The 25092-nt window shown below is 45.3% G+C and overlaps 5 protein-coding genes, 1 long non-coding RNA gene and 1 pseudogene across 7 annotated transcripts in view; 6 read left to right on the top strand and 1 right to left on the bottom strand.

Moving 5' to 3' along the window:
- The first annotated feature begins 1207 nt into the window (after positions 1-1207).
- LOC125905086 (biotinidase-like) overlaps positions 1208-25092 on the top strand; it is a 26460-nt gene continuing 2575 nt past the window's right edge. Inside the window, exons 1-6 of one of the 2 annotated variants that reach the window (XM_049602920.1) lie at positions 1208-1703; positions 3826-3975; positions 4107-4258; positions 4351-4528; positions 4616-5215; positions 13479-13796. In XM_049602920.1, coding sequence (XP_049458877.1) covers positions 1485-1703; positions 3826-3975; positions 4107-4258; positions 4351-4528; positions 4616-5215; positions 13479-13751 — 1572 coding nt within the window. In that variant the 5' untranslated portion in view covers positions 1208-1484 and the 3' untranslated portion in view covers positions 13752-13796. Of the gene's footprint in view, positions 1704-3825; positions 3976-4106; positions 4259-4350; positions 4529-4615; positions 5216-5293; positions 5659-13478; positions 13797-25092 lie in introns of those variants that run through there. The other variant, XM_049602919.1, reaches the window with a different exon arrangement.
- On the top strand, positions 7047-9624 carry LOC125905089 (biotinidase-like). Its single transcript, XM_049602925.1, has 6 exons — positions 7047-7344; positions 7745-7894; positions 8023-8168; positions 8278-8455; positions 8531-9121; positions 9200-9624. Exons 1-6 carry the CDS (start codon positions 7132-7134, stop codon positions 9470-9472), a joined length of 1551 nt encoding a protein of 516 aa, XP_049458882.1. The 5' UTR covers positions 7047-7131; the 3' UTR covers positions 9473-9624.
- On the top strand, positions 12465-13406 carry LOC125904495 (biotinidase-like; the record flags this gene model as incomplete). The annotated part of the gene is made up of 2 exons (XM_049601931.1): positions 12465-12713; positions 12801-13406. Coding segments are annotated over 2 exons (855 nt in total), but the record flags the coding sequence as incomplete, so codon positions are not given.
- Positions 17166-19761, top strand: LOC125905095 (biotinidase-like). Its single transcript, XM_049602928.1, has 6 exons — positions 17166-17378; positions 17912-18061; positions 18193-18344; positions 18454-18631; positions 18719-19318; positions 19397-19761. Exons 1-6 carry the CDS (start codon positions 17166-17168, stop codon positions 19667-19669), a joined length of 1566 nt encoding a protein of 521 aa, XP_049458885.1. The 3' UTR covers positions 19670-19761.
- Positions 17259-21424, bottom strand: LOC125905097 (uncharacterized). The gene is made up of 2 exons (XR_007451618.1): positions 21378-21424; positions 17259-17336 (listed from the first exon to the last, which is right to left on the bottom strand). It is a non-coding gene; the product is annotated as an uncharacterized LOC125905097 (long non-coding RNA).
- The window catches only part of LOC125905088 (biotinidase-like), a 12412-nt gene continuing 8491 nt past the window's right edge, over positions 21172-25092 (top strand). The window contains 1 exon segment of the mRNA XM_049602924.1: positions 21172-21419. Within this exon segment, the coding sequence (XP_049458881.1) occupies positions 21207-21419 (213 nt within the window). The 5' untranslated portion in view covers positions 21172-21206.
- The window catches only part of LOC125905094 (biotinidase-like), a 2822-nt pseudogene continuing 2484 nt past the window's right edge, over positions 24755-25092 (top strand).

Genomic DNA, 25092 nt, shown 5'->3' with positions numbered 1-25092 from the left:
TGCAAATGACTGCTTCATTTGCTTCACTCCCCAGCCAAAAAAAAAATAACTTGAGTGTCTGGGTGATGTAGGAATCCGCCAGCCACAGTGGGAGGTGGACAGAGAAGTTGATTTCCAACCTTGGAGCCAACCCAGCTCAATTTGGAGCCCTGAGCAGGACAGACAAGTGAGTGTGTGTTCTTATAGGCGAGGGGATCACTTTCCCTGCTGGTGTTTAAATTACCCTACATACCTAATAAATGGAGTGTTATGTAACAATGCTGCTGTGGTCAAACACTCATGTTGTCCTGATGATGGTACCTAAAGTAAGATTTTGCTTGTACGTATAAATAAACTTGCAATAACATCTATGCATGACAGTCACCTTTTTGATTAAATATATGATCTTCCATTTTTAATTCATTTCCAATATTGCAGGATGCTTGCTCCATCCAAACAATGCCAACGTGCCAACTATAGTGCAAAGACAGCATCTCTTTTCTAGACTCGAGCAGCTTCTTTAACCTTGTGTCCTATTGTCCATAAATATCTGCACACCCTTGCAGTTCATGTTTGAGCCATCAAATGTTCATTCGTGCTGTCGTGACTTCCCCAAACAGCCTTCACGTCTTCCTCTGCGCTCTTCCCACTGGGTCAGCGATGACGACAACCCCCCATGAAGCCAGACCTTGAAGATAAAACACAGGTGTGCATTTATTATTTCAAAAGACATTCACAAGTGATGTTACACCTACAAGTGCAGAGAGGTCTTACTGGCAGCAAATACAAGCTGTGCCACTGTCCCAATAGAGGTAGTTCCACCTTGTCGCATCACTCTCCGGGCTGCACTGAACACATACGCTCCGGACAGGACCAAACCTCCGCCGGAGATGAGCCGACAGCTCCAGCAGCTCCTAAACATCTGGTCGGGTTTTGACACGGGGGTGCCTGTTCCTCCTGGGACTGTTGACATTGTACCACAGCGTGTGTGCTAACGCTAATGCTAATGCCAGTGTACTTCCTGGTTAAAAACGCACGAAGACGTCAGACAAACATGAAAATAAATAAGAGCCCGCTTCTCAAATACGTCCTCATGTGTTTAAACAATTAGTCCACATGAGGAAGGAAGTTACTACCAAAAGTTTGTCTCAGGTTCTGCTCATGCCGGGCTGTAGAAAGGTCAGACTTGTGAACTACTTCCGGGGTATTTAGCATTGTTTCCTGTGTTGTCCTTTCAAAATAAAGGGTTGTTTATGTCTGGCTGCGAGGCTGCCGCTAGTTCTGTGAATAAGCTGTCTTCTGTTAGTCGTTCAGGGCGTGTACACAAGTATTTGGAAATGTAACCTATGGACCTGCTGCAAAAACTACGATCATTTAGATTTAGATTAGTGAATTAAACACAACTATACATCGCAGGAGGGGTTGCTGAGTCAGGAGTAGGACTTCTGACCTTTGTAACTAGTCCATATGGGAAACATCGGTTCCTGTCTCTCAGGGAAGAAACAATGTTTTTGTTCATTGTCGTTTTTGTTAGTCTCTTTTTTACTTCGGCTATTGGTCAATCAGAGCCCGTTGTGGACTCCTCGTATGTTGCTGCTGTGTATGAGCACAACTTAATCCTGAACCCGGAGCCCCACGTCCCCCTGTCCCGCTCCGCAGCCCTGAAACATATGCAGAAAAACCTGGATGTCTACGAGGAGCAGGCAGCCCGGGCTGCTCAGCAGGTATGGTCAGGTTAGGTGAGAGTTGTAAATGTTTATTCGACAAATAAACAATTGTGGTTATTGCTAATTTCATAAATAACTCTCCTCTGTTAAGTCATTCTCGCTCATTCTAAATATTGAGGGAGACATGTAAGTAAAATTTATTTATATAGCGCTTTTTGCAGACATAGGTCACAAAGTGCTTCACAGGGACAATATACAACAAGAAACAAATCATCGAGACAAAGTGACGATGTGAGTCATGTCGTGAAAAGTGTTCAACCAGCAAAACTATTTGTCACACACACGAGAATGAAAGGAAAACAGCTCTGGCACATACAAGTTACCTCAAACGACTGAATGCTGCATGTCTTCTGCATCTCCTCTGAAATAACAACATGGCACCACAACAGCAGCAATCAAAGTTCTTAATGATGTCATCAGTGCTCTGGATGATAAACAGCATTATGTGTCCCTCTTTACTGACCTGTCGAAGGCCTTTGACACAGTTGACCGTGACATTATGAAACAAAGATTAGTCAATATAGGTTTATCTGACATGGCAGTGGGTTGGTTCAGTAACTACAAATTGAGGGTATGACATCTGATAAGCTGAGTATCCACAAGGGGGTGCCACAGGGCTCAGTTCTTGGCCCTCTCCTCTTTGCTATTTATATAAATAACATTGGTAAAGGTGTAGAAAATGCTAAATTTCACATTTATGCAGATGACACAATAATCTACTCTTGTGCATCAACATTAGAAAAGGCTTTTGAAAAACTTCAAAGTGCTTTTACTAGTTTACAAGTGCAGCTGTGTCAGCTAAAACTTGTCTTGAATGCAGACAAGACCAAGCTGATGGTATTTACCAGGTCAAAGAAAGAGCCCCAATCTTTACCTCAGATTACCACAATGCAGGGCAAATCAATAGAACGAGTATCATTCTATAATCTTAATTTTGATTTTCATATTGAGTCCCTGGTAAAAAAAAAAAAAAAAAAAAGCTCAGACTTAAATTAGGCTTTTATTTTCGCAATAAATCATGTTTTTCTTTGGAGCTGAGAAAACGACTTGTTTCTGCCACTTTTCTTCCTATGGTGGATTATGGAGACATTCTGTACATGCATGCATCTGTGGCTTCGTTGCGTCTGCTGGACTCTATATATCATGGTGCCCTGGGGTTTGTGACAAACTGCAAATCGCTAACTCACCACTGTATTCTTTATCACAAAGTGGGATGGCCATCCCTTACTTTACGCAGGCTGAGTCACTGGTTTGTTTTTATTTATAAGGCAATATTGAAACAGGTTCCAAGCTATTTATGGACATACATTGTCCAGCAGACAAACACAAGTTACTGTCTACGCTCACAAAAGTTGTTTTTACTGAATGTAAAAAAGACTCGTACTGAGTTTGGTAAAAAAGCGTTTCAGTTCGCAGCCCCTATGGTGTGGAATGAGCTCCAGAAGGACTTGAAATTACAGGAGCTCATCTCTTTAAGTGCTTTTAAAACAATAGTTAAAGGTAGAGCAGGTGCTGAAATATGCAACTGCCTCTCCTCACAGCCTAGCACACATCATTTGTTGTTGTTTTTTTATATTGTTTATATATTTTATACAGTACACTTGCCTGTAAAATGTTGTAACTGTGTGCATCTGTAATGATTTAATGTGTGTCTGTAACTTCTGCTGCCTTCTTGGCCAGGTCCCTCTTGAAAAAGAGATTCTTAATCTCAGTGAGGCAAACCTGGATAAATAAATGTTAAATAAAATAAATAAATAAAATAAGCCTATGGACGTCTCTGCTGTTGTCACTTGCTATGCTGTGCACAATATTTAACACTTGCCCACACTCAGATCATAACCAGAGACCACTGAATTTAAGATTCAAGAACTATTTGATTTTTGACATAAGTCGCTAAAAAAAGCCCAGTAAGCATATTATAAATGTGATGGCAGGGTGCTTATGAGGGTGGGCATATATTACTGCAAACGAATCAGTGTTAACTTGGTAACCAGGAGTGCTTGTTTTTCTCTTTGTTCTCACATAAAGAAGCACATTTAATGTCACACACTTCATAACTACAGTAGAGTAATGGAGCTTGTCTCATCTCTGTACTCTGTCCTCATCTTCCCTCAATCAGGGAGCCCAGATCCTGGTGTTTCCAGAAGACGGTATTCATGGTTTCAACTACAGCCGTTCGTCCATCTCTGGCTACTTAGAAACCATTCCTGACCCCCAGCAGGAGAGCTGGAACCCCTGCACAGAGCCAGGCAGATACAACAACACTGAGGTGCACAATCACACTTCTAGACTTAAAGTTGTTATTGAACAGGCACTCTGACATGTGATATACTGACATGAAGACACCACTATGCTGCTCAGAACCTTCACTCATGCAACACCAGTCTGTGAATTCTACAGGTTCTCCAGCGGTTGAGCTGTATGGCCCGTCGTTACAACCTCTATGTGGTGGCCAACATGGCTGACCTGCAGCCCTGCCCCCTGAAGACTGACCCCTCCTCCTCCTGTCCCCCTGATGGACACTGGCAGTTCAACACCAACGTGGTTTTCAGGTGCAGTGTAGACCTTAAAATAGAAATAGTGTAACTGAAATCCAGCAGGTGCACCTATACATCATTTCCAAGTAAACTCTTTTTTCTTACAGCTCAGATGGCCTGTTGGTGGCGCGCTACCATAAATACAACCTCTACTTTGAGAAGGCCTTTGACACACCGCCTCAACCTGAGATCATAACGTTTGATACACCTTTTGCTGGAAGGTTTGGCCTCATGATCTGCTTTGACATCCTGTTCCATGATCCCACAATTGTCCTAGTGGAGAAGGTAAAAAACAGCCGCTCAAACTCTGTACCCAGTTCTACATTCCTGTGTTTAGTCTTCTCTTGTCCTGACATTGGCCTCTCCTTTTAGGGTGTGCGTCAGCTGATCTACCCTACAGCCTGGATGAACCAGCTCCCCCTATTGGACACAATCCAGTTCCAGCGGGCGTTCAGCTTGGGTGCTAATGTCACCTTACTAGCAGCCAACATCCGTAGCGACCGACTGATCATGACAGGAAGCGGCATCTACACCCCCTTCTCTGCCACTTACTACCACGCCCAGAAAGGAGAGCCAGAGGAGGGCAGGCTGCTGGTGGCCAGGGTGCCAGTGTTAGACCCACTGTGGGTGGGGCGGAGTGGAACCACAGGGGAGGGGGTAGTTAGTAGTCAGTTCACATCATCTACACCTACAGACTCTGGATACTGTCACCAAGAGAGCTGTTTCGATTCTCCTCCTCCTGAAACAGCTCCATCAGTTCCTCCCTCATCCACCACCTTCATCTCATCCATGATGTACGACCCATTCACGTTTGTCCTCTTAAACCAGACAGAGGATGAAGTGAACGTGTGTAATGGCACATTTTGCTGTCACCTGCAGTACCGGAGGTTTCCACAGGGTGGCAGTGAAGAGCTCTACGCATTAGGAGCATTTGCTGGAATACACACTGTGAATGGACGCTGGGCCCTGCAGGTATGAATGCCAGTAAGTTTGAATATTTTAAAGCTGCTTTTTTAGACTCTTGTCACATGTATCATATCTGTGTTGCAGGTGTGTGCACTGGTCCGCTGTGCAGGGTTGGACATCAGTTCCTGTGGACAGGAGGTGGAAGAGGCTGAATCTAAAATGGACTTCACGTTGGAGGGGAAGTTTGGGACCAGATATGTGTACCCATCAGTCTTAGCTAGCAAGCTGGTCCTGGAGCAGCCTGAGCATCTGGAAACAGCTGCAGATGGCACAGTGACCATGAGACACTCGAACATGACTGGTGGGCTGCTCACTGCCTGTCTGTATGGACGAATGTATCACCTTGACAATGAGTGAACTGCTTAGGAATAGATGGTTGTGGCAGGAGAAAAATGACAAATACATTTTAAAAACTGATTTATCAAAATAAGACGGGTTGAGTTGTCATACATTTGTCTTTTGTCATATGTGTGTGAGTGAAAGCGCCAATGTCTTCCATGATAGCTCAAAGAACTCAATCTGTCCAGGCAGTCCAGTCGGTCTGTGTCATTCCTTCCTCACATGTAGATCGCAGTAGCCCAGAATGCAAAAAGGCAAAGGAGTAAGCCCTCTCTCACCAGGAGATGGAAGCCTTATGAGCTGAAATAGAGAAGCTTAAATAATTGATGCGGGCTCCACCTACCTTGCTTACCCCTCAGGCAGTTGCTCAGGATTCATATTAGCACGGGCATGATGTAATGTTATCAGGGACTTCAAATTCGCATCAAAGTTTCAGGGCTGTGAAGGTGTGTTTAGCCCAAGGAAGGATTTAAAATACTCGACATTGAGGGTTTTCGGACAACTGCAGACTTGCACCTGTCAGGTGGACGTGCACAGTTCCCTATATACTACAACTGAAGGTCCACAAATGTGTTCAACACATGCACATTTCCCAATCTGCACTTCACTGAATTGGTGGCCGTTATGCACCAAATCGTCGTTCATCAACTGCCAAAAAACATCGGAAAGAAAATGGTGACCTCAGGACGGCAAGAAGAGCTCCTGTGATTGGTGTTTTTCGCTGAACAATAAGCAAACTGCAAAAAGAGACAATACAGTGTGCAACTGCTGAATGAGAGTAGGACCAGGGATGGCGATTACAATACAATGGTGCAACACGTGAGAAGCATTGATGAGGAACATGCACAGTCAGCATCACAAATTTTGGGCTGCACATGGACCTCCACTGAGCAAGGGGAGGGATCCTGCCCACTGTGGGTGACACTGTGTGCAGCCCTGGCTAAGGCTAAGGCTAGGGTATTGCGGTGTTTCAAATGGCTCTTGCACTCCCACGTTTTCAAGTTCCAGCGTTTTGAAGTTAGTCATTGTACCAGAAGTGTGGCTGCATTCTGGGCGGCAGTCAGGGGAATGGCACTAACAGAGATCTGCGTGGCAGTTTCCTGGACAGCATCTTGCACTTTATCAAGGTTTTATGATTCTGTGAACTCCCGAATGACTGCCAGTCAGAATCTCTTGGGGCAAGGAGACTGTCAGAGGCTGAATGTATGCTACCACATGGTATTCATAGCTTACACGTCACATATCTGAGATCTCGACCTGGGTGGAGCACGATGAGACATGTCATTTTGTTTACAGCCGCTGGCAGTCATCCAGGAACTCACAGAACCACGGTTATACCTGCGTAACTTCTGAAAAGTATCTGAAAATAACACAAAACTACCTCTGTGAATGTGGACCCAGATTATACAGTAAACACAACACTATCTCACAAGGGGAGATTCTTATTAACTTTAAACCAAAAAAATCTGCTCAGTCGACTCTGTTTACCTCAGCCGAAAGTAGAACCATGAAGGTTTTATTGGGTAGTTTGAACAGGTCTGTCTGGTTTACAACATTTGTGTCTGTCAGGGGAGACTGGAGCGATGTTTTTGGTTGTTGTCGTCAGTTTTTCTTTAATGTCGGCCGTTGGTCAAACAGAACCCATCGTGGACTCTTCTTATGTTGCTGCTGTGTATGAGCACAACTTAATCCTGAACCCGGAGCCTCTTGTCACCCTGTCCCGCGCCGCTGCCCTGCAGCATATGCAGAAAAACCTGGATATCTACGAGGAGCAGGCAGCCCGGGCTGCTCAGCAGGTATGGTGAGGTCAGGAGAGAGTTATAGATGCTCAGTTTTTCAGCCAAAAAAATAATCTTGCTTATTGCTCACTGTGGTGACACTGACAGTTAAATTTGTTCCAGATTAGAAACTTCCTGCATGTCACGGTGTTTGTTAGTTTATGACTTAAACTTTCACTGTTGTGGTCCTTTAAGTAAAGTCTCAGGTGTTGCTGCTGTTGTCACTTGCTCCAAATTGCAGAATATTTAAAAGTTACTACAGCTTGGATCATAACCAGGAACCACTAACTGTTTATGTTTGATCAGTGGCACAACCAAAGTAGGGATGGGTGGATTTAATGTATCACAGTTTATGACGACAGAGGAATGATTAAGCTTGTTTCATCTCTGTACTCTGTCCTCATCTTCCCTCGATCAGGGAGCCCAGATCCTGGTGTTTCCAGAAGATGGTATTCATGGTTTCAACTACAGCCGTTCGTCCATCTCTGGCTACTTAGAAACCATTCCTGACCCCCAGCAGGAGAGCTGGAACCCCTGCACAGAGCCGGGCAGATACAACAACACTGAGGTGCACAATCACACTTCTAGATTTAAAGTTACTGAACAGGCACTCTGACATGTGATATACTGACATGAAGACACCACTATGCTGCTCAAAGGCTTCACTCATACAACACCAGTCTGTGAATTCTACAGGTTCTCCAGCGGTTGAGCTGTATGGCCCGTCGTTACAACCTCTATGTGGTGGCCAACATGGCTGACCTGCAGCCCTGTCCCCTGAAGACTGACCCCTCCTGTCCCCCTGATGGACACTGGCAGTTCAACACCAACGTGGTTTTCAGGTGCAGTGTAGACCTTGAAATAGAAATAGTGTAGCTGAAGTCAGGCGAGAACACCAATAAATAATTTCCTAGTCTGTGTGAACTGTTCACAGAATCTTTTTTCTTACAGCTCAGATGGCCTGCTGGTGGCACGCTACCATAAATACAACCTCTACTTTGAGGAATCCTTTGACACACCGCCTCAACCTGAGATCATAACGTTTGAGACACCTTTTGCTGGAAGGTTTGGCCTCATGACCTGCTTTGACATCCTGTTCCATGATCCCACAATTGCCCTGGTGGAGAAGGTAAAAAATTCTGTACCCAGTTCTACATTCCTGTGTTTAGTCTTCTCTTGTCCTGACATTGGCCTCTCCTTTTAGGGTGTGCGTCAGCTGATCTTTCCTACAGCCTGGATGAATGCACTCCCCCTACTGGACTCTGTCCAGTTCCAGTGGGCGTTCAGCTTGGGTGCCAATGTCACCCTGCTTGCAGCCAACCTGCGCAACAACCACTTGAATATAACAGGAAGTGGCATCTACACCCCCTTCTCTGCCACTTACTACCACGCCCAGAAAGGAGAGCCAGAGGAGGGCAGGCTGCTGGTGGCCAGGGTGCCAGTGTTAGACCCACTGTGGGTGGGGCGGAGTGGGACCACAGGGGAGGGGGTAGTTAGTAGTCAGTCCACATCATCTACACCTACAGACTCTGGATACTGTCACCAAGAGAGCTGTTTTGATTCTCCTCCTCCTGAAACTGCCTCATCAGTTCCTCCCTCCTCCGCCACCTTCATCTCATCAATGATGTACGATCCATTTACATTTGTTCTCTTAAATGAGACAGAGGGTGAATTGAACGTGTGTGATGGCACATTTTGTTGTCACCTGCAGTACCGGAGGTTTCCACATGGCAGCAGTGAAGAGCTTTATGCATTAGGTGTGTTTGCTGGAACACACAAACGCTACGCCCTGCAGGTATGAATGACAATAACTTTGAATATTTTAATGCTGCTTTTTGAGACTCTTGTCACATGTATCATATCTGTGTTGCAGGTGTGTGCACTGGTCCGCTGTGCAGGGTTGGACATCAGTTCCTGTGGACAGGGAGTGGAAGAGGCTGAATCTAAAATGGACTTCATGTTGGAGGGGAAGTTTGGGACCAGATATGTGTACCCTTCAGTCTTAGCTAGTAAGCTGGTTCTGGAGCAGCCTGAGCATCTGGAAACAGCTGCAGATGGCACAGTGACCATGAGACACTCGAACATGACTGGTGGGCTGCTCACTGCCTGTCTGTATGGACGAATGTATCACCTTGACAATGAGTGAACTGCTTAGAAATAGATGGTTGTGTCAGAGGAACAATGGCAAATAAATTTTTAATACTGATTTATAAAACCACATATAAGTGTGTGTGTGGTTGACAGTGTCTTCTATGATAGCTCAAAGAACTCTGAATAAAAACACAATCTGTCCAGGCAGTCCAGTAGTTCTGTTTTATTCCTTCCTGACTGCCTGCGTCAGCTTTATGAGCTTCACTTACCTCACTAACCCTTTAGGCAGTTGCCTGGGATTCACATGAGGATGGGGATGATGTAATGTCATGAAGGCCTTCAAATTCATTTCTAAGTTTCAAGGCTGTGAAGATGCATTTAGCCTCAGGGAAGATCCATCCCTTTAAGGGCTATAACATACAGTCTATACATATACTTTGGCTTGGACAATCTCAGACATGACATGCATGCACTTCAGTTCATACTACAACTGACCCTTCACTAAGTCCAGCCCCCATGTACAGACTGGCCAGTCATAACATAGCATTGGGCCTTCCCAGACCAGGGTCCAACAACTACACAGCTGTGCTCCATTACCTCTGATCATCATTTCAGATTTCCTTCATTTTCAGGCTTTGAAGAACCAGTTATGGGTTCTTGAGGCAAATTTGTTCATCATGCAGAGAGGCATCTCTGTGCAAAGTTTCATGTCTCTACAACATACAGGTCATGAGATATGCCCATTCAAAGTTTGCAATTTCAATCGGTTGCTATAGCGCCCCATTTGGCCAATTGATGTAATATTGCTTCATTCGCATCCCCCCATGACCCTCTACCAATGCGCCAAATTTCACATGGATTGACCAAGTCAGTGAGGAGAAAAACGTGAAACAGACACACAGACACACACACAGACAGAGTTTTCGTCATTATATAGTAAGATATAGTAAGATACCAGTGAAAAAACAGACTGACCCTGCTGTACAGGAACCAGGGAAGGGAAGCAGGGAAACTTTGCTGATATTCAACCAGCTGTGTGTCATTGCACTGTGTGCAGGTGAACATTGTTTGACTTCCCCCGGAGATCCCTGCCGGACTGGCGGCAGAGGTCCGGGTGCTGGCAGCATCAGTGGGACAAAGCCAAACACTGTTCATCTGCACACACTGCAATGCCACACAGCTGGTTCAATATCAGTGAAGATTCGCTTTATATTCATTATCTTCTGTGGCGATCAGCAGTGATGTGGTGGTTCACTTTGACACTCTACACAGAAATATATTGGAGTAAAAGTAAACATTACATTTTATTTAGGAAATGTAGTGGAGTGAAGGTGACAGTTGACAGAAATATAAAAACTCAAGTAAAATACAGATTACAAAGTATCATTACTTTGTTACATGACACCACTGCTGTGAATGTGTACTTAGATGTATACAGTAAACATGACACAACTTCACAAGTAGAGCTTCTTATTGACTTTAAACTAAACAAATCAGCTAAGTCAACCCTGTTTACCTCAGCTGGTCTATTGTTTAACATTTACTGGTCTGTCTGGTTTATAACATTAGTGTCAGTCAGGGAAGACGGGAGCAATGTTTTTAGTTGTTGTTGCCAGTTTTTCTTTAATCTTGGCCGTTGGTCAAACAAAACCCATCATAGATTCCTCGTACGTTGCTGCTGTGTATGAGCACAACGTAATCCTGAACCCGGAGTCTCATGTGACCGTGTCCCGCCAGGCTGCCCTGCAGCATATGCAGAAAAACCTGGATATCTACGAGAAGCAGGCAGCCCGGGCTGCTCAGCAGGTATGGTCAGGTTAGAAGAGAGAGTTATAGATATTTAGTTTTTCAGCCAAATAAAAAAATGTTGATTGCTTACTTCAGTTAGAGTGACAGTCGAACTTATTACAGTATTAGAGACTCCCAGCATGTCACAGTTTTTGTTAATAATTCTGTATTTTCTACGTTATATTCCACCCCATAGTTATGCATCTTAAGGAGACAAAATTGGTTTACAACAAGGGTTAGTTTTTGGGGGAGCTTTCCTAAAAAAAAATCTGCACACTGGCTATATGTTCTCAGTCCTTTCTTTCTTAAGTTCCTTATCAGTGAACTATTAAGGCTCCTGAGTGGCTGGCTAGCCTGTCACTATTGTGAGGCTCTGTCCATCAGCAGGTATGTCCTCAGTACGTCTCTGAATCTGAGTCATTCAGTTCATCGTCCACAGTAACAGAGAACAGCAGACACTCTGGTCTGCAGTGGAAGGCTTGGTCAGGCCTCAGACAAGGAAGGGCCCATCCATGCATTGTCATCTGCTTATCTAGGGCTTGGAGCAGGGCAGCAGGCTGAGCAAAGTACTCTGGACATCCCAATCCCCAGCAATGCTTTACAGCTCCTCCTGTTGGACCCTAATGCATTCTCAGGCCAGATGAGTCATATGATCCTACCAGCGTGTTCTGGGTTTGCCTCAGGGACTCCTACCTGTTGGATGCTCATTCGACACCTCTGGCTGGAGACAGGTAGAGTAATGGAACTTGTCTGATGTCTATACTCTGCTCTCATCTTCCCTTTGTCAGGGAGCCCAGATCCTGGTGTTCCCAGAAGAAGGTATTCGGGGTTTCGAATTCAGCCGTTCATCCATCTCTGGCTACTTAGAAACCATTCCTGACCCCCAGCAGGAGAGCTGGAACCCCTGCACAGAGCCAGGCAGATACAACAACACTGAGGTGCACAATCACACTTCTAGATTTAAAGTTGTTATTGAACAGGCACTCTGACATGTGATATACTGACATGAAGACGCCACTATGCTGCTCAGAGCCTTCAGTCATACAACACCAGTCTGTGAATTCTACAGGTTCTCCAGCGGTTGAGCTGTATGGCCCGTCATTACAACCTCTATGTGGTGGCCAACGTGGCTGACCTGCAGCCCTGCCCCCTGACGACTGACCCCTCCTCCTCTTGTCCCCCTGATGGACACTGGCAGTTCAACACCAACGTGGTTTTCAGGTGCAGTGTAGACCTTAAAATAGAAATAGTGTAGCTGAAGTCAGGCGAGAACACCAATAAATCATTTCCTAGTCTGTGTGAACTGTTCACAGAATCTTTTTTCTTACAGCTCAGATGGCCTGCTCGTGGCGCGCTACCATAAGTACCACCTCTTCTTTGAGGAAGCCTTCGACACACCGCCTCAACCTGAGATCATAACGTTTGATACACCTTTTGCTGGAAAATTTGGCCTCATGATCTGCTTTGACATCCTGTTCCATGATCCCACAATTGCCCTGGTGGAGAAGGTAAAAAACAGCCGCTCAAATTCTGCTTTCAACTCTACATTCCTGTGTTTGGTCTTCTCTTATCCTGACATTGGCCTCTCGTTTTAGGGTGTGCGTCAACTGGTTTTCCCCACAGCCTGGTTGAATGCACTCCCCCTACTGGACTCTGTCCAATTCCAGCGGGCATTCAGCTCGGGTGCCAATGTCACCCTGCTAGCGGCCAACCTGCGTAACAACCAAATGAACATGAGAGGAAGTGGCATCTACACCCCCTTCTCTGCCACTTACTACCACGCCCAGAAAGGAGAGCCAGAGGAGGGCAGGCTGCTGGTGGCCAGGGTGCCAGTGTTAGACCCACTGTGGGTGGGGCGGAGTGCAACCACAGGGGAGGGTGTAGTTCGTAGTCAGTCCACATCATCTACACCTACAGACTCTGGAAACTGTCACCAAGAGAGCTGTGTTGATCCTCCTCCTCCTGAAACAGCTCCATCAGTTCCTCCCTCCTCCGCCACCTTCATCTCATCCATGCTGGGTGACCCATTTACGTTTGTCCTCTTAAACCAGACAGAGGGTGAAGTGAACGTGTGTAATGGCACATTTTGTTGTCACCTGCAGTACCGGAGGTTTCCACAGGGTGGCAGTGAAGAGCTCTACGCATTTGGAGCATTTGCTGGAACACATACACTGTTTGGTCAATGGGCCCTGCAGGTATGATTGACAATAAGTTTGAATATTTTTAAGCTGCTTTTTGACACTCTTGTTATATGTATCATATCTGTGTTGCAGGTGTGTGCACTGGTCCGCTGTGCAGGGTTGGACATCAGTTCCTGTGGACAGGGAGTGGAAGAGGCTGAATCTAAAATGGACTTCACGTTGGAGGGCAAGTTTGGGACCAGATATGTGTACCCTTCAGTCTTAGCTAGCAAGCTGGTTCTGGAGCAGCCTGAGCATCTGGAAACAGCTGCAGATGGCACAGTGACCATGAGACACTCTAACATGACTGGTGGGCTGCTCACTGCCTGTCTGTACGGACGAATGTATCACCTTGACAATGAGTGAACTGCTTAGGAATAGATGGGTGTGTCAAAGGAACAATGTCAAAGAGTTTTTAAAACAGATTTGTAAAACCACATATATATGTGTGTGTGAGTGACAACTGCCAAAGTCTTCCATGATAGCTCAAAGAACTCTGAATAAAAACACAATCTGTCCAGGCAGTCCAGTAGTTCTGTTTTATTCCTTCCTCACATGTACAGTGCCCTCCAAAAGTATTGGAACAGTGAGTCCAATTCGTTTACTTTTGTTGTAGACTGAAAACATTTGGGTTTGACATCAAAAGATGAATATGAGACAAGAGATCAACATTTCAGCTTTTATTTCCAGGTATTTACATCTGGATCTGATACACAACTTAGAAGATAGCATTATTTGTAATGGAACACAAAATTTTTAGGTGAGCAAAAGTATTGGAACATATAAACTTAAAATAGATTAAAGTGAATGAGACTTAATATTTAGTTGCAAATCCTTTGCTTTCAATAACTGCATCAAGCCTGTGACCCACTGACATCACCAAACTTTTGCATTCTTCTTTTGTGATGCTTTTCCAGGCTTTCACCGCCTCTTTCAGTTGTTGTTTGTTTTGGGGGTTACTCCTTCAGTCTCCTCTTCAGCAGGTAAAATGCATGCTCTGTTGGGTTTAAGTCTGGAGACTTGGCCAGTCTAAAACCTTCCACTTCTTGCCCCTGATGAACTCCTTTGTTGTTTTGGCAGTGTGTTTTGGGTCGTTATCTTGCTGCATGATGAAGGATCTCCCAATCAGTTTGGTTGCTTCTTTCTTTAAATTAGAAGACAAAATGTTTCTGTAGACTTCTGAGTTCATCTTGCTGCTGCCATCATGTGTTACATCATCAGTGAAGATGAAAGAGCCCGTCCCAGAAGAAGCCATGCAAGCCCAAGCCATGACATTACCTCCACTGTGTTTCACAGATGAGCTTGTATGTTTGGGATCATGAGCAGATCCTTTCTTTCTCCAAACTTTCGCCTTTCCGTCACTTTGGAAAAAGTTAATCTTTGTCTCATCAGTCCATAAAACTTTTTCCCAGAATTTTAGGCTCATCTCTGTACCTTTTGGCAAATTCCAGCCTGGCCTTCCTATTCTTCTTGCTAATGAGTGGTTTGCATCTTCTGGTGTAGCCTCTGTACTTTTGTTCATGAAGTCTTCTGCGAACAGTAGATTGGGATACCTTCACTCCTGCCCTCTGGAGGTTGTTGCTGATGTCACCAACAGTTGTTGTAGGGTCTTTCTTTACAGCTCTCACAATGTTTCTGTCATCAACTGCTGATGTTTTCCTTGGTCTACCTGTTCGACGTCTGTTGCTTAGTACACCAGTGGTTTCTTTCTTCTTCAGGACATTCCAAATGGTTGTACTGGCTATGGCCAATGTTTGTGCAATGGCTCTGATTGATTGTCCATCTTCTCTCAGATTCACAATTGCTTCTTTTTCACCCATAGACAGCTCTCTGGTTTTCATGTTGGTTCCACCTCTAAATGCAGTCTGCACAGGCAAATCTATCGTACCCAATCTGAAACTGAGCTCAGACATTCAGTGCTATTTATTGTTTGAATAATCAATATAATTGGGAGACACCTGGGCAACAAAACACACCTGTCAGTGACATGTTCCAATACTTTTGCTCTCATGAAAAATGGGTGGGTTCAAACAAAAGGTGCTATCTTCTAAGTTGTGTATCAGGTCCAGATGTAAATACCTGGAAATAAAAGCTGAAATGTTGATCTCTTGTCCCATATTCATCTTCTGATGTCAAACCCAAATATTTTCAGTCTACAACAAAAATAAAGGAATTGACCTCACTGTTCCAATACTTTTGGAGGGCACTGTAGATTGTAGTAGCCCAGAATGCAAAAAAGCAACAGAGTAAGCTCTCTCTAACCAGGAGATGGAAGCTTATGAGCTTAAAGCATTGATGTGGGCTCCACTTACCTCACTAACCCTTTAGGTACTTGCCTGGGATTCGTGTGAGGATGATGTAATGTCATCAGGGCCATCAAGGGAACTCTTTTCTAAGTTTCAAGTCTGTGAAGACAGCAGGCTGAGCAAAGTACTCCGGACATCCCTCTTCCCAGCAACACTTTCCAGCTCCTCCTGGGGGACCCCGAAGGTGTTCCGGGTGAGACGAGATCGATAATCCCACCAGTGTGTTCTGGGTTTGGGCTGGGGCCTCCTACCTGTTGGATATTCCTTGAACACCTCTGACTGGAGGCAACCAGGAAGCATCCTAATCAGATGCCAGATCCACCTCAACTGGCCCTTTTTGGCATAAAGTAGCAGCAGCTCTACTCCACACTCCTTCAGGATGTCTGTGCTTCTCACCCTGTCTCTGAGGCTGAGACCAATCAACATTCAGAGGAAACTCGTTTCGGCTGCTTGTATCCACAATCTCATTCTTTCAGTGACTACCCAAAACTCATGACAAAGACAAGATGAACTGATAAATCAAGGGCTCCATCATCACAGCGCACTGGGCATTGCCATCACTGCTCACGCCGCACCAATCTGCTTGTCCATCCCGTGTTCAATTGTGCCCTTGAGGTCAGGAACAGTGCCTGTTGAGTGGCAGACAGGGATGGTGGTTTACATTTTTTAAAAATGGGACAAAAGGATGTGCTCCAATTATCGGGGAATCACACTGCTCAGCCTCCCTGGGAGAGTTTTTTTCCAGGGTGCCGGAAAGGAGGCTCCAGATAGCTGTCGAACCTCAGATTCAGGAGGAGAAAAGCGGATTCTATTCTGGCCATGAAACAGTGGTTCTGATGGCTTCATTAACTGTAACCTCCAGCATGCACTGGGGCGGCTTACAGCTGAATATGAAGCAGTCAAAGTGAGAGTCAGCACCTTCAGTCTTAGGCCATATTTTTCTGCTGAAAATTGGTGGATCTCTCTCTCTGGGTTGGGAGTGAGTTACCACCCTAAGTGAAGTAGTTAAACTAACTCGGGGTCTTGTTCATGAGTGAGGGTAAAATAAGCAGAATTCCAGATATGAGGTATTATACCAGTGGAGACGGAAATATAAAATATGTGTCTAATGATCTAAGCAAAATGCAAATCCTTTTTCTAAACTGCATCATCATTCAAACTGTGAGTGTACCTCAGCAGAAGATGGGTGTATGACAGCCACCCATCCACACAGAAATTTTGTAATCCTATCACCACGCAAATAACCCACACAGATACAAAAGTGGATGCAGCCAGAATTATATCAGAATTTAGTTTAATGTCCCTCCCTGAAGCCAAAGTAGAAAAATAAGTCCCTCCCCAGCAGTGCCTAAAAGTTGATTTGCCGTACCTCCCTCGTTTCGCCCCGTCTTATAACAAACAGAACAAACAATCCCCAACATTAACAGGTCTGTCGGGTTTACAACCTTTGTGTCCACACTGAAAGACTGGAACAATGTTTTGGATCTTTGTTGTTAGTTTTTTTTTAATGTCAGTCATTGTTCATACTGGGCCTGTCATGAATTCCTCCTATGTTGCTGCTGTGTATGAGCACAACGTAATCTTGAACCCGGACCCTCGTGTCCCCCTGTCCCGCCCTGAAGCCCTGCAGCATATGCAGAAAAACCTGGATATCTACGAGGAGCAGCCGGGCTGCTCAGCAGGTATGGTCAGGTTTGGAGTTATTTATTATTTAGTTTTTACTGCTCATTTCTGTGAGACAGACAAACTTATGACAGTACAATCCTACATTTCACAACTCCTGTTAATTTTTAACTCAAACTCCTCATTGGACTGATCCTTGGACCCCTTTGGCAGAAGTCTCAGACACCACTGCTGTTGTCACTTGCCATCAATTGCACAATATTTAACAGTAAACTGAGCTTGAATCTTAATCACAGACCACTAAATTTAAGAATAAGTTTCTGTTTGATAAGTGACATAAGTCAGTAAAAAACACTGTCAGGATATTAGCAGTAAAGAAATCCATCCCAAGCTTGTGATGGCAGGGTGCTTATGAGGGTGGGCATATATTACTGCAAACGAATCAGTGTTCCCAAGTTAACTTGGTAACCAGGAGTGCTTGTTTTTCTCTTTGTTCTCACATAAAGAAGCATATTTAATGTCACACACTTCATAACTACAGTAGAGTAATGGAGCTTGTCTCATCTCTGTACTCTGTCCTCATCTTCCCTCGATCAGGGAGCCCAGATCCTGGTGTTTCCAGAAGACGGTATATATGGTTTCAACTTCAGCCATTCGTCCATCTCTGGCTACTTAGAAACCATTCCTGACCCCCAGCAGGAGAGCTGGAACCCCTGCACAGAGCCGGGCAAATACAACAACACTGAGGTGCACAATCACACTTCTAGATTTAAAGTTGTTATTGAACAGGCACTCTGACATGTGACATACTGACATGAAGACACCACTATGCTGCTCAGAGCCTTCACTCACGCAACACCAGTCTGTGAATTCTACAGGTTCTCCAGCGGTTGAGCTGTATGGCCCGTCGTTACAACCTCTATGTGGTGGCCAACATGGCTGACCTGCAGCCCTGCCCCCTGAAGACTGACCCCTCCTCCTCCTGTCCCCCTGATGGACACTGGCAGTTCAACACCAACGTGGTTTTCAGGTGCAGTGTAGACCTTGAAATAGAAATAGTGTAGCTGAAGTCAGGCAAGAACACCAATAAATAATTTCCTAGTCTGTGTGAACTGTTCACAGAACCTTTTGTCTTACAGCTCAGATGGCCTGCTGGTGGCACGCTACCATAAATACAACATCTTCATTAATGAACCCTTTGACACACCGCCTCAACCTGAGATCATAACGTTTGAGACGCCTTTTGCTGGAAAATTTGGCCTCATGATCTGTTTTGACATCCTGTTCCATGATCCCACAATTGCCCTGGTGGAGAAGGTAAAAAGCAGCCGCTCAAATTCTGTTTTCAACTCTACATTCCTGTGTTTGGTCTTCTCTTGTCCTGACATTGGCCTCTCCTTTTAGGGTGTGCGTCAACTGGTTTTCCCCACAGCCTGGTTGAATGCACTCCCCCTACTGGACTCTGTCCAATTCCAGCGGGCATTCAGCTTGGGTGCCAATGTCACCCTGCTAGCGGCCAACCTGCGTAACAACCGACGGGACATGAGGGGAAGTGGCATCTACACCCCCTTCTCTGCCACTTACTACCACGCCCAGAAAGGAGAGCCAGAGGAGGGCAGGCTGCTGGTGGCCAGGGTGCCAGTGTTAGACCCACTGTGGGTGGGGCGGAGTGGAACCACAGTGGAGGGGGTAGTTAGTAGTCAGTCCACATCATCTACACCTACAGACTCTGGAAACTGTCACCAAGACAGTTGTTTCGATTCTCTACTTCCTGAAACTGCTCCATCAGTTCCTCCCTCCTCCGCCACCTTCATCTCATCCATGCTGGGTGACCCATTTACATTTGTCCTCTTAAACCAGACAGAGGGTGAAGTGAACGTGTGTAATGGCACATTTTGTTGTCACCTGCAGTACCGGAGGTTTCCACAGGGTGGCAGTGAAGAGCTCTACGCATTAGGCGCATTTGCTGGAATACACACTGTGAAGGGACGCTGGGCCCTGCAGGTATGAATGCCAGTAAGTTTGAATATTTTAAAGCTGCTTTTTTAGACTCTTGTCACATGTATCATATCTGTGTTGCAGGTGTGTGCACTGGTCCGCTGTGCAGGGTTGGACATCAGTTCCTGTGGACAGGGAGTGGAAGAGGCTGAATCTAAAATGGACTTCACGTTGGAGGGCAAGTTTGGGACCAGATATGTGTACCCTTCAGTCTCAGCTAGCAAGCTGGTCCTGGAGCAGCCTGAGCATCTGGAAACAGCTGCAGATGGCACAGTGACCATGAGACACTCGAACATGACTGGTGGGCTGCTCACTGCCTGTCTGTTCGGACGAATGTATCACCTTGACAATGAGTGAACTGCTTAGGAATAGATGGTTGTGGCAGGAGAAAAATGACAAATACATTTTAAAAACTGATTTATCAAAATAAGACGGGTTGAGTTGTCATACATTTGTCTTTTGTCATATGTGTGTGAGTGAAAGCGCCAATGTCTTCCATGATAGCTCAAAGAACTCAATCTGTCCAGGCAGTCCAGTCGGTCTGTGTCATTCCTTCCTCACATGTAGATCGCAGTAGCCCAGAATGCAAAAAGGCAAAGGAGTAAGCCCTCTCTCACCAGGAGATGGAAGCCTTATGAGCTGAAATAGAGAAGCTTAAATAATTGATGCGGGCTCCACCTACCTTGCTTACCCCTCAGGCAGTTGCCCAGGATTCATATTAGCACGGGCATGATGTAATGTTATCAGGGACTTCACAAAGTTTCAGGGCTGTGAAGGTGTGTTTAGCCCAAGGAAGGATTTAAAATACTCGACATTGAGGGTTCTCGACAACTGCAGACTTGCACCTGTCAGGTGGACGTGCACAGTTCCTACAACTGAAGGTCCACAAATGTGTTCAACACATGCACATTTTCCCAATCTGCACTTCACTGAATTGGTGGCGTTATGCACCAAATCGTCGTTCATCAACTGCCAAAAAACATCGGAAAGAAAATGGTGACCTCAGGACGGCAAGAAGAGCTCCTGTGATTGGTGTTTTTCGCTGAACAATAAGCAAACTGCAAAAAGAGACAATACAGTGTGCAACTGCTGAATGAGAGTAGGACCAGGGATGGCGATTACAATACAATGGTGCAACACGTGAGAAGCATTGATGAGGAACATGCACAGTCAGCATCACAAATTTTGGGCTGCACATGGACCTCCACTGAGCAAGGGGAGGGATCCTGCCCACTGTGGGTGACACTGTGTGCAGCCCTGGCTAAGGCTAAGGCTAGGGTATTGCGGTGTTTCAAATGGCTCTTGCACTCCCACGTTTCAAGTTCCAGCGCTTTGAAGTTAGTCATTGTACCAGAAGTGTGGCTGCATTCTGGGCGGCAGTCAGGGAATGGCACTAACAGAGATCTGCGTGGCAGTTTCCTGACAGCATCTTGCACTTTATCAAGGTTTTATGATTCTGTGAACTCTCAATGACTGCCAGTCAGAATCTCTTGGGGCAAGGAGACTGTCAGAGGCTGAATGTATGCTACCACATGGTATTCATAGCTTACAGCCACATATCTGAGATCTCGACCTGGGTGGAGCACGATGAGACATGTCATTTTGTTTACAGCCGCTGGCAGTCATCCAGGAACTCACAGAACCACGGTTATACCTGCGTAACTTCTGAAAAGTATCTGAAAATAACACAAAACTACCTCTGTGAATGTGGACCCAGATTATACAGTAAACACAACACTATCTCACAAGGAGATTCTTATTAACTTTAAACCAAAAATCTGCTCAGTCGACTCTGTTTACCTCAGCCAAAGTAGAACCATGAAGGTTTTATTGGGTAGTTTGAACAGGTCTGTCTGGTTTACAACATTTGTGTCTGTCAGGGGAGACTGGAGCGATGTTTTTGGTTGTTGTCGTCAGTTTTTCTTTAATGTCGGCCGTTGGTCAAACAGAACCCATCGTGGACTCTTCTTATGTTGCTGCTGTGTATGAGCACAACTTAATCCTGAACCCGGAGCCTCTTGTCACCCTGTCCCGCGCCGCTGCCCTGCAGCATATGCAGAAAAACCTGGATATCTACGAGGAGCAGGCAGCCCGGGCTGCTCAGCAGGTATGGTGAGGTCAGGAGAGAGTTATAGATGCTCAGTTTTTCAGCCAAAAAAATAATCTTGCTTATTGCTCACTGTGGTGACACTGACAGTTAAATTTGTTCCAGATTAGAAACTTCCTGCATGTCACGGTGTTTGTTAGTTTATGACTTAAACTTTCACTGTTGTGGTCCTTTAAGTAAAGTCTCAGGTGTTGCTGCTGTTGTCACTTGCTCCAAATTGCAGAATATTTAAAAGTTACTACAGCTTGGATCATAACCAGGGACCACTAACTGTTTATGTTTGATCAGTGGCACAACCAAAGTAGGGATGGGTGGATTTAATGTATCACAGTTTATGACGACAGAGGAATGATTGCTTGTTTCATCTCTGTACTCTGTCCTCATCTTCCCTCGATCAGGGAGCCCAGATCCTGGTGTTTCCAGAAGATGGTATTCATGGTTTCAACTACAGCCGTTCGTCCATCTCTGGCTACTTAGAAACCATTCCTGACCCCCAGCAGGAGAGCTGGAACCCCTGCACAGAGCCGGGCAGATACAACAACACTGAGGTGCACAATCACACTTCTAGATTTAAAGTTACTGAACAGGCACTCTGACATGTGATATACTGACATGAAGACACCACTATGCTGCTCAGGCCTTCACTCATACAACACCAGTCTGTGAATTCTACAGGTTCTCCAGCAGTTGAGCTGTATGGCCCGTCGTTACAACCTCTATGTGGTGGCCAACATGGCTGACCTGCAGCCCTGCCCCCTGACGACTGACCCCTCCTGTCCCCCTGATGGACACTGGCAGTTCAACACCAACGTGGTTTTCAGGTGCAGTGTAGACCTTGAAATAGAAATAGTGTAGCTGAAGTCAGGCGAGAACACCAATAAATAATTTCCTAGTCTGTGTGAACTGTTCACAGAATCTTTTTTCTTACAGCTCAGATGGCCTGCTGGTGGCACGCTACCATAAATACAACCTCTTCATTGATGAACCCTTTGACACACCGCCTCAACCTGAGATCATAACGTTTGAGACACCTTTTGCTGGAAGGTTTGGCCTCATGACCTGCTTTGACATCCTGTTCCATGATCCCACAATTGCCCTGGTGGAGAAGGTAAAAAATTCTGTACCCAGTTCTACATTCCTGTGTTTAGTCTTCTCTTGTCCTGACATTGGCCTCTCCTTTTAGGGTGTGCGTCAGCTGATCTTTCCTACAGCCTGGATGAATGCACTCCCCCTACTGGACTCTGTCCAGTTCCAGTGGCATTCAGCTTGGGTGCCAATGTCACCCTGCTTGCAGCCAACCTGCGCAACAACCACTTGAATATAACAGGAAGTGGCATCTACACCCCCTTCTCTGCCACTTACTACCACGCCCAGAAAGGAGAGCCAGAGGAGGGCAGGCTGCTGGTGGCCAGGGTGCCAGTGTTAGACCCACTGTGGGTGGGGCGGAGTGGAACCACAGGGAGGGGGTAGTTAGTAGTCAGTCCACATCATCTACACCTACAGACTCTGGATACTGTCACCAAGAGAGCTGTTTTGATTCTCCTCCTCCTGAAACTGCCTCCATCAGTTCCTCCTCCTCCGCCACCTTCATCTCATCAATGATGTACGATCCATTTACATTTGTCCTCTTAAATGAGACAGAGGGTGAATTGAACGTGTGTGATGGCACATTTTGTTGTCACCTGCAGTACCGGAGGTTTCCACATGGCAGCAGTGAAGAGCTTTATGCATTAGGTGTGTTTGCTGGAACACACAAACGCTACGGGCCCTGCAGGTATGAATGACAATAAGTTTGAATATTTTAATGCTGCTTTTTGAGACTCTTGTCACATGTATCATATCTGTGTTGCAGGTGTGTGCACTGGTCCGCTGTGCAGGGTTGGACATCAGTTCCTGTGGACAGGGAGTGGAAGAGGCTGAATCTAAAATGGACTTCATGTTGGAGGGGAAGTTTGGGACCAGATATGTGTACCCTTCAGTCTTAGCTAGTAAGCTGGTTCTGGAGCAGCCTGAGCATCTGGAAACAGCTGCAGATGGCACAGTGACCATGAGACACTCGAACATGACTGATGGGCTGCTCACTGCCTGTCTGTATGGACGAATGTATCACCTTGACAATGAGTGAACTGCTTAGAAATAGATGGTTGTGTCAGAGGAACAATGGCAAATAAATTTTTAATACTGATTTATAAAACCACATATAAGTGTGTGTGTGGTTGACAGTGTCTTCTATGATAGCTCAAAGAACTCTGAATAAAAACACAATCTGTCCAGGCAGTCCAGTAGTTCTGTTTTACCTTCACATGACTGCCTTCAGGATGTATGAACTTCACCCTTTCTGAGGCTGAGATGCATTGTTCAGGGAAGATCATTCAGAGAGGAAACTACACAGCTGCTTATACAATCATTTCATTCTTCATCAGGACTACCTCAGACAACTCACACATGACAAATTTGACAAGCACTTTGTGCAAAGTTTCAGGGCTCCAACATACAGCGCACTGGGTCATTGCCCACTGCTCAGCCACATCAACAGCTTGCTCCATCCCGATTTCCATTTCTTCTCAGGCTGAAGAACCAGTGTTCCTTTGAGAGAGGCATTTGACTCAGATGGTTTCATGTCTCTACAACATACAAAATGGATATGCCCATTCAAAGTTTGCAATTTCAATCACTGCTATAGCGCCCTGGCCAATTGATGTTTTTTTACCAGTCCCCAAAAATGACTCAATCTGCTATACATGGATTGACTAAGTCAGTGAGGAGAAAATGGAAACACACACAGACACACACAGACACAGTTTGGCTTCATTAGATAGTATACCAGTGAAAACAGACTGACTGCAGATACAGGAAGGAAGCATCAGTGGGATATCAACACTGTTCATCATTGCACTGTGTGCAGGTGAACATTGTTTGACTTCAATCTCTGCTGAGATCCTGTGAAGATTAAAGCCAAACACTGTTCATCTGCACACACTGCAGTGCCACAGCTGGTTCAATATCAGTGAAGCAGTGATCAGCAGTGATGGTTCACTTTGACACTCTACACAGAAATATATTGGAGTAAAAGTAAACATTACATTTTATTTAGGAAATGTAGTGGAGTGAAAGTGACAGGTGACTAAAAACTCAAGTAAAATACAGATTACAAAGTATCATTACTTTGTTACATGACACCACTGCTGTGAATGTGTACTTAGATGTATACAGTAAACATGACACAACTTCACAAGTAGAGCTTCTTTATTGACTTTAAACTAAACAAATCAACCCAATGTGTTTATTCAGCTGTTTACTCAGCTTGTTTAACATTTACTGGTCTGTCTGGTTTATAACATTAGTGTCAGTCAGGGAAGACGGGAGCAATGTTTTTAGTTGTTGTTGCCAGTTTTTCTTTAATCTTGGCCGTTGGTCAAACAAAACCCATCATAGATTCCTCGTACGTTGCTGCTGTGTATGAGCACAACGTAATCCTGAACCCGGAGTCTCATGTGACCGTGTCCCGCCAGGCTGCCCTGCAGCATATGCAGAAAAACCTGGATATCTACGAGAAGCAGGCAGCCCGGGCTGCTCAGCAGGTATGGTCAGGTTAGAAGAGAGAGTTATAGATATTTAGTTTTTCAGCCAAATAAAAAAATGTTGATTGCTTACTTCAGTTAGAGTGACAGTC

Source organism: Epinephelus fuscoguttatus, linkage group LG17 (genome assembly GCF_011397635.1).
Source record: "Epinephelus fuscoguttatus linkage group LG17, E.fuscoguttatus.final_Chr_v1".
NCBI classification, from domain to species: Eukaryota; Metazoa; Chordata; class Actinopteri; order Perciformes; family Serranidae; genus Epinephelus; species Epinephelus fuscoguttatus.
This window is presented reverse-complemented; position numbering and strand designations above follow the sequence as displayed.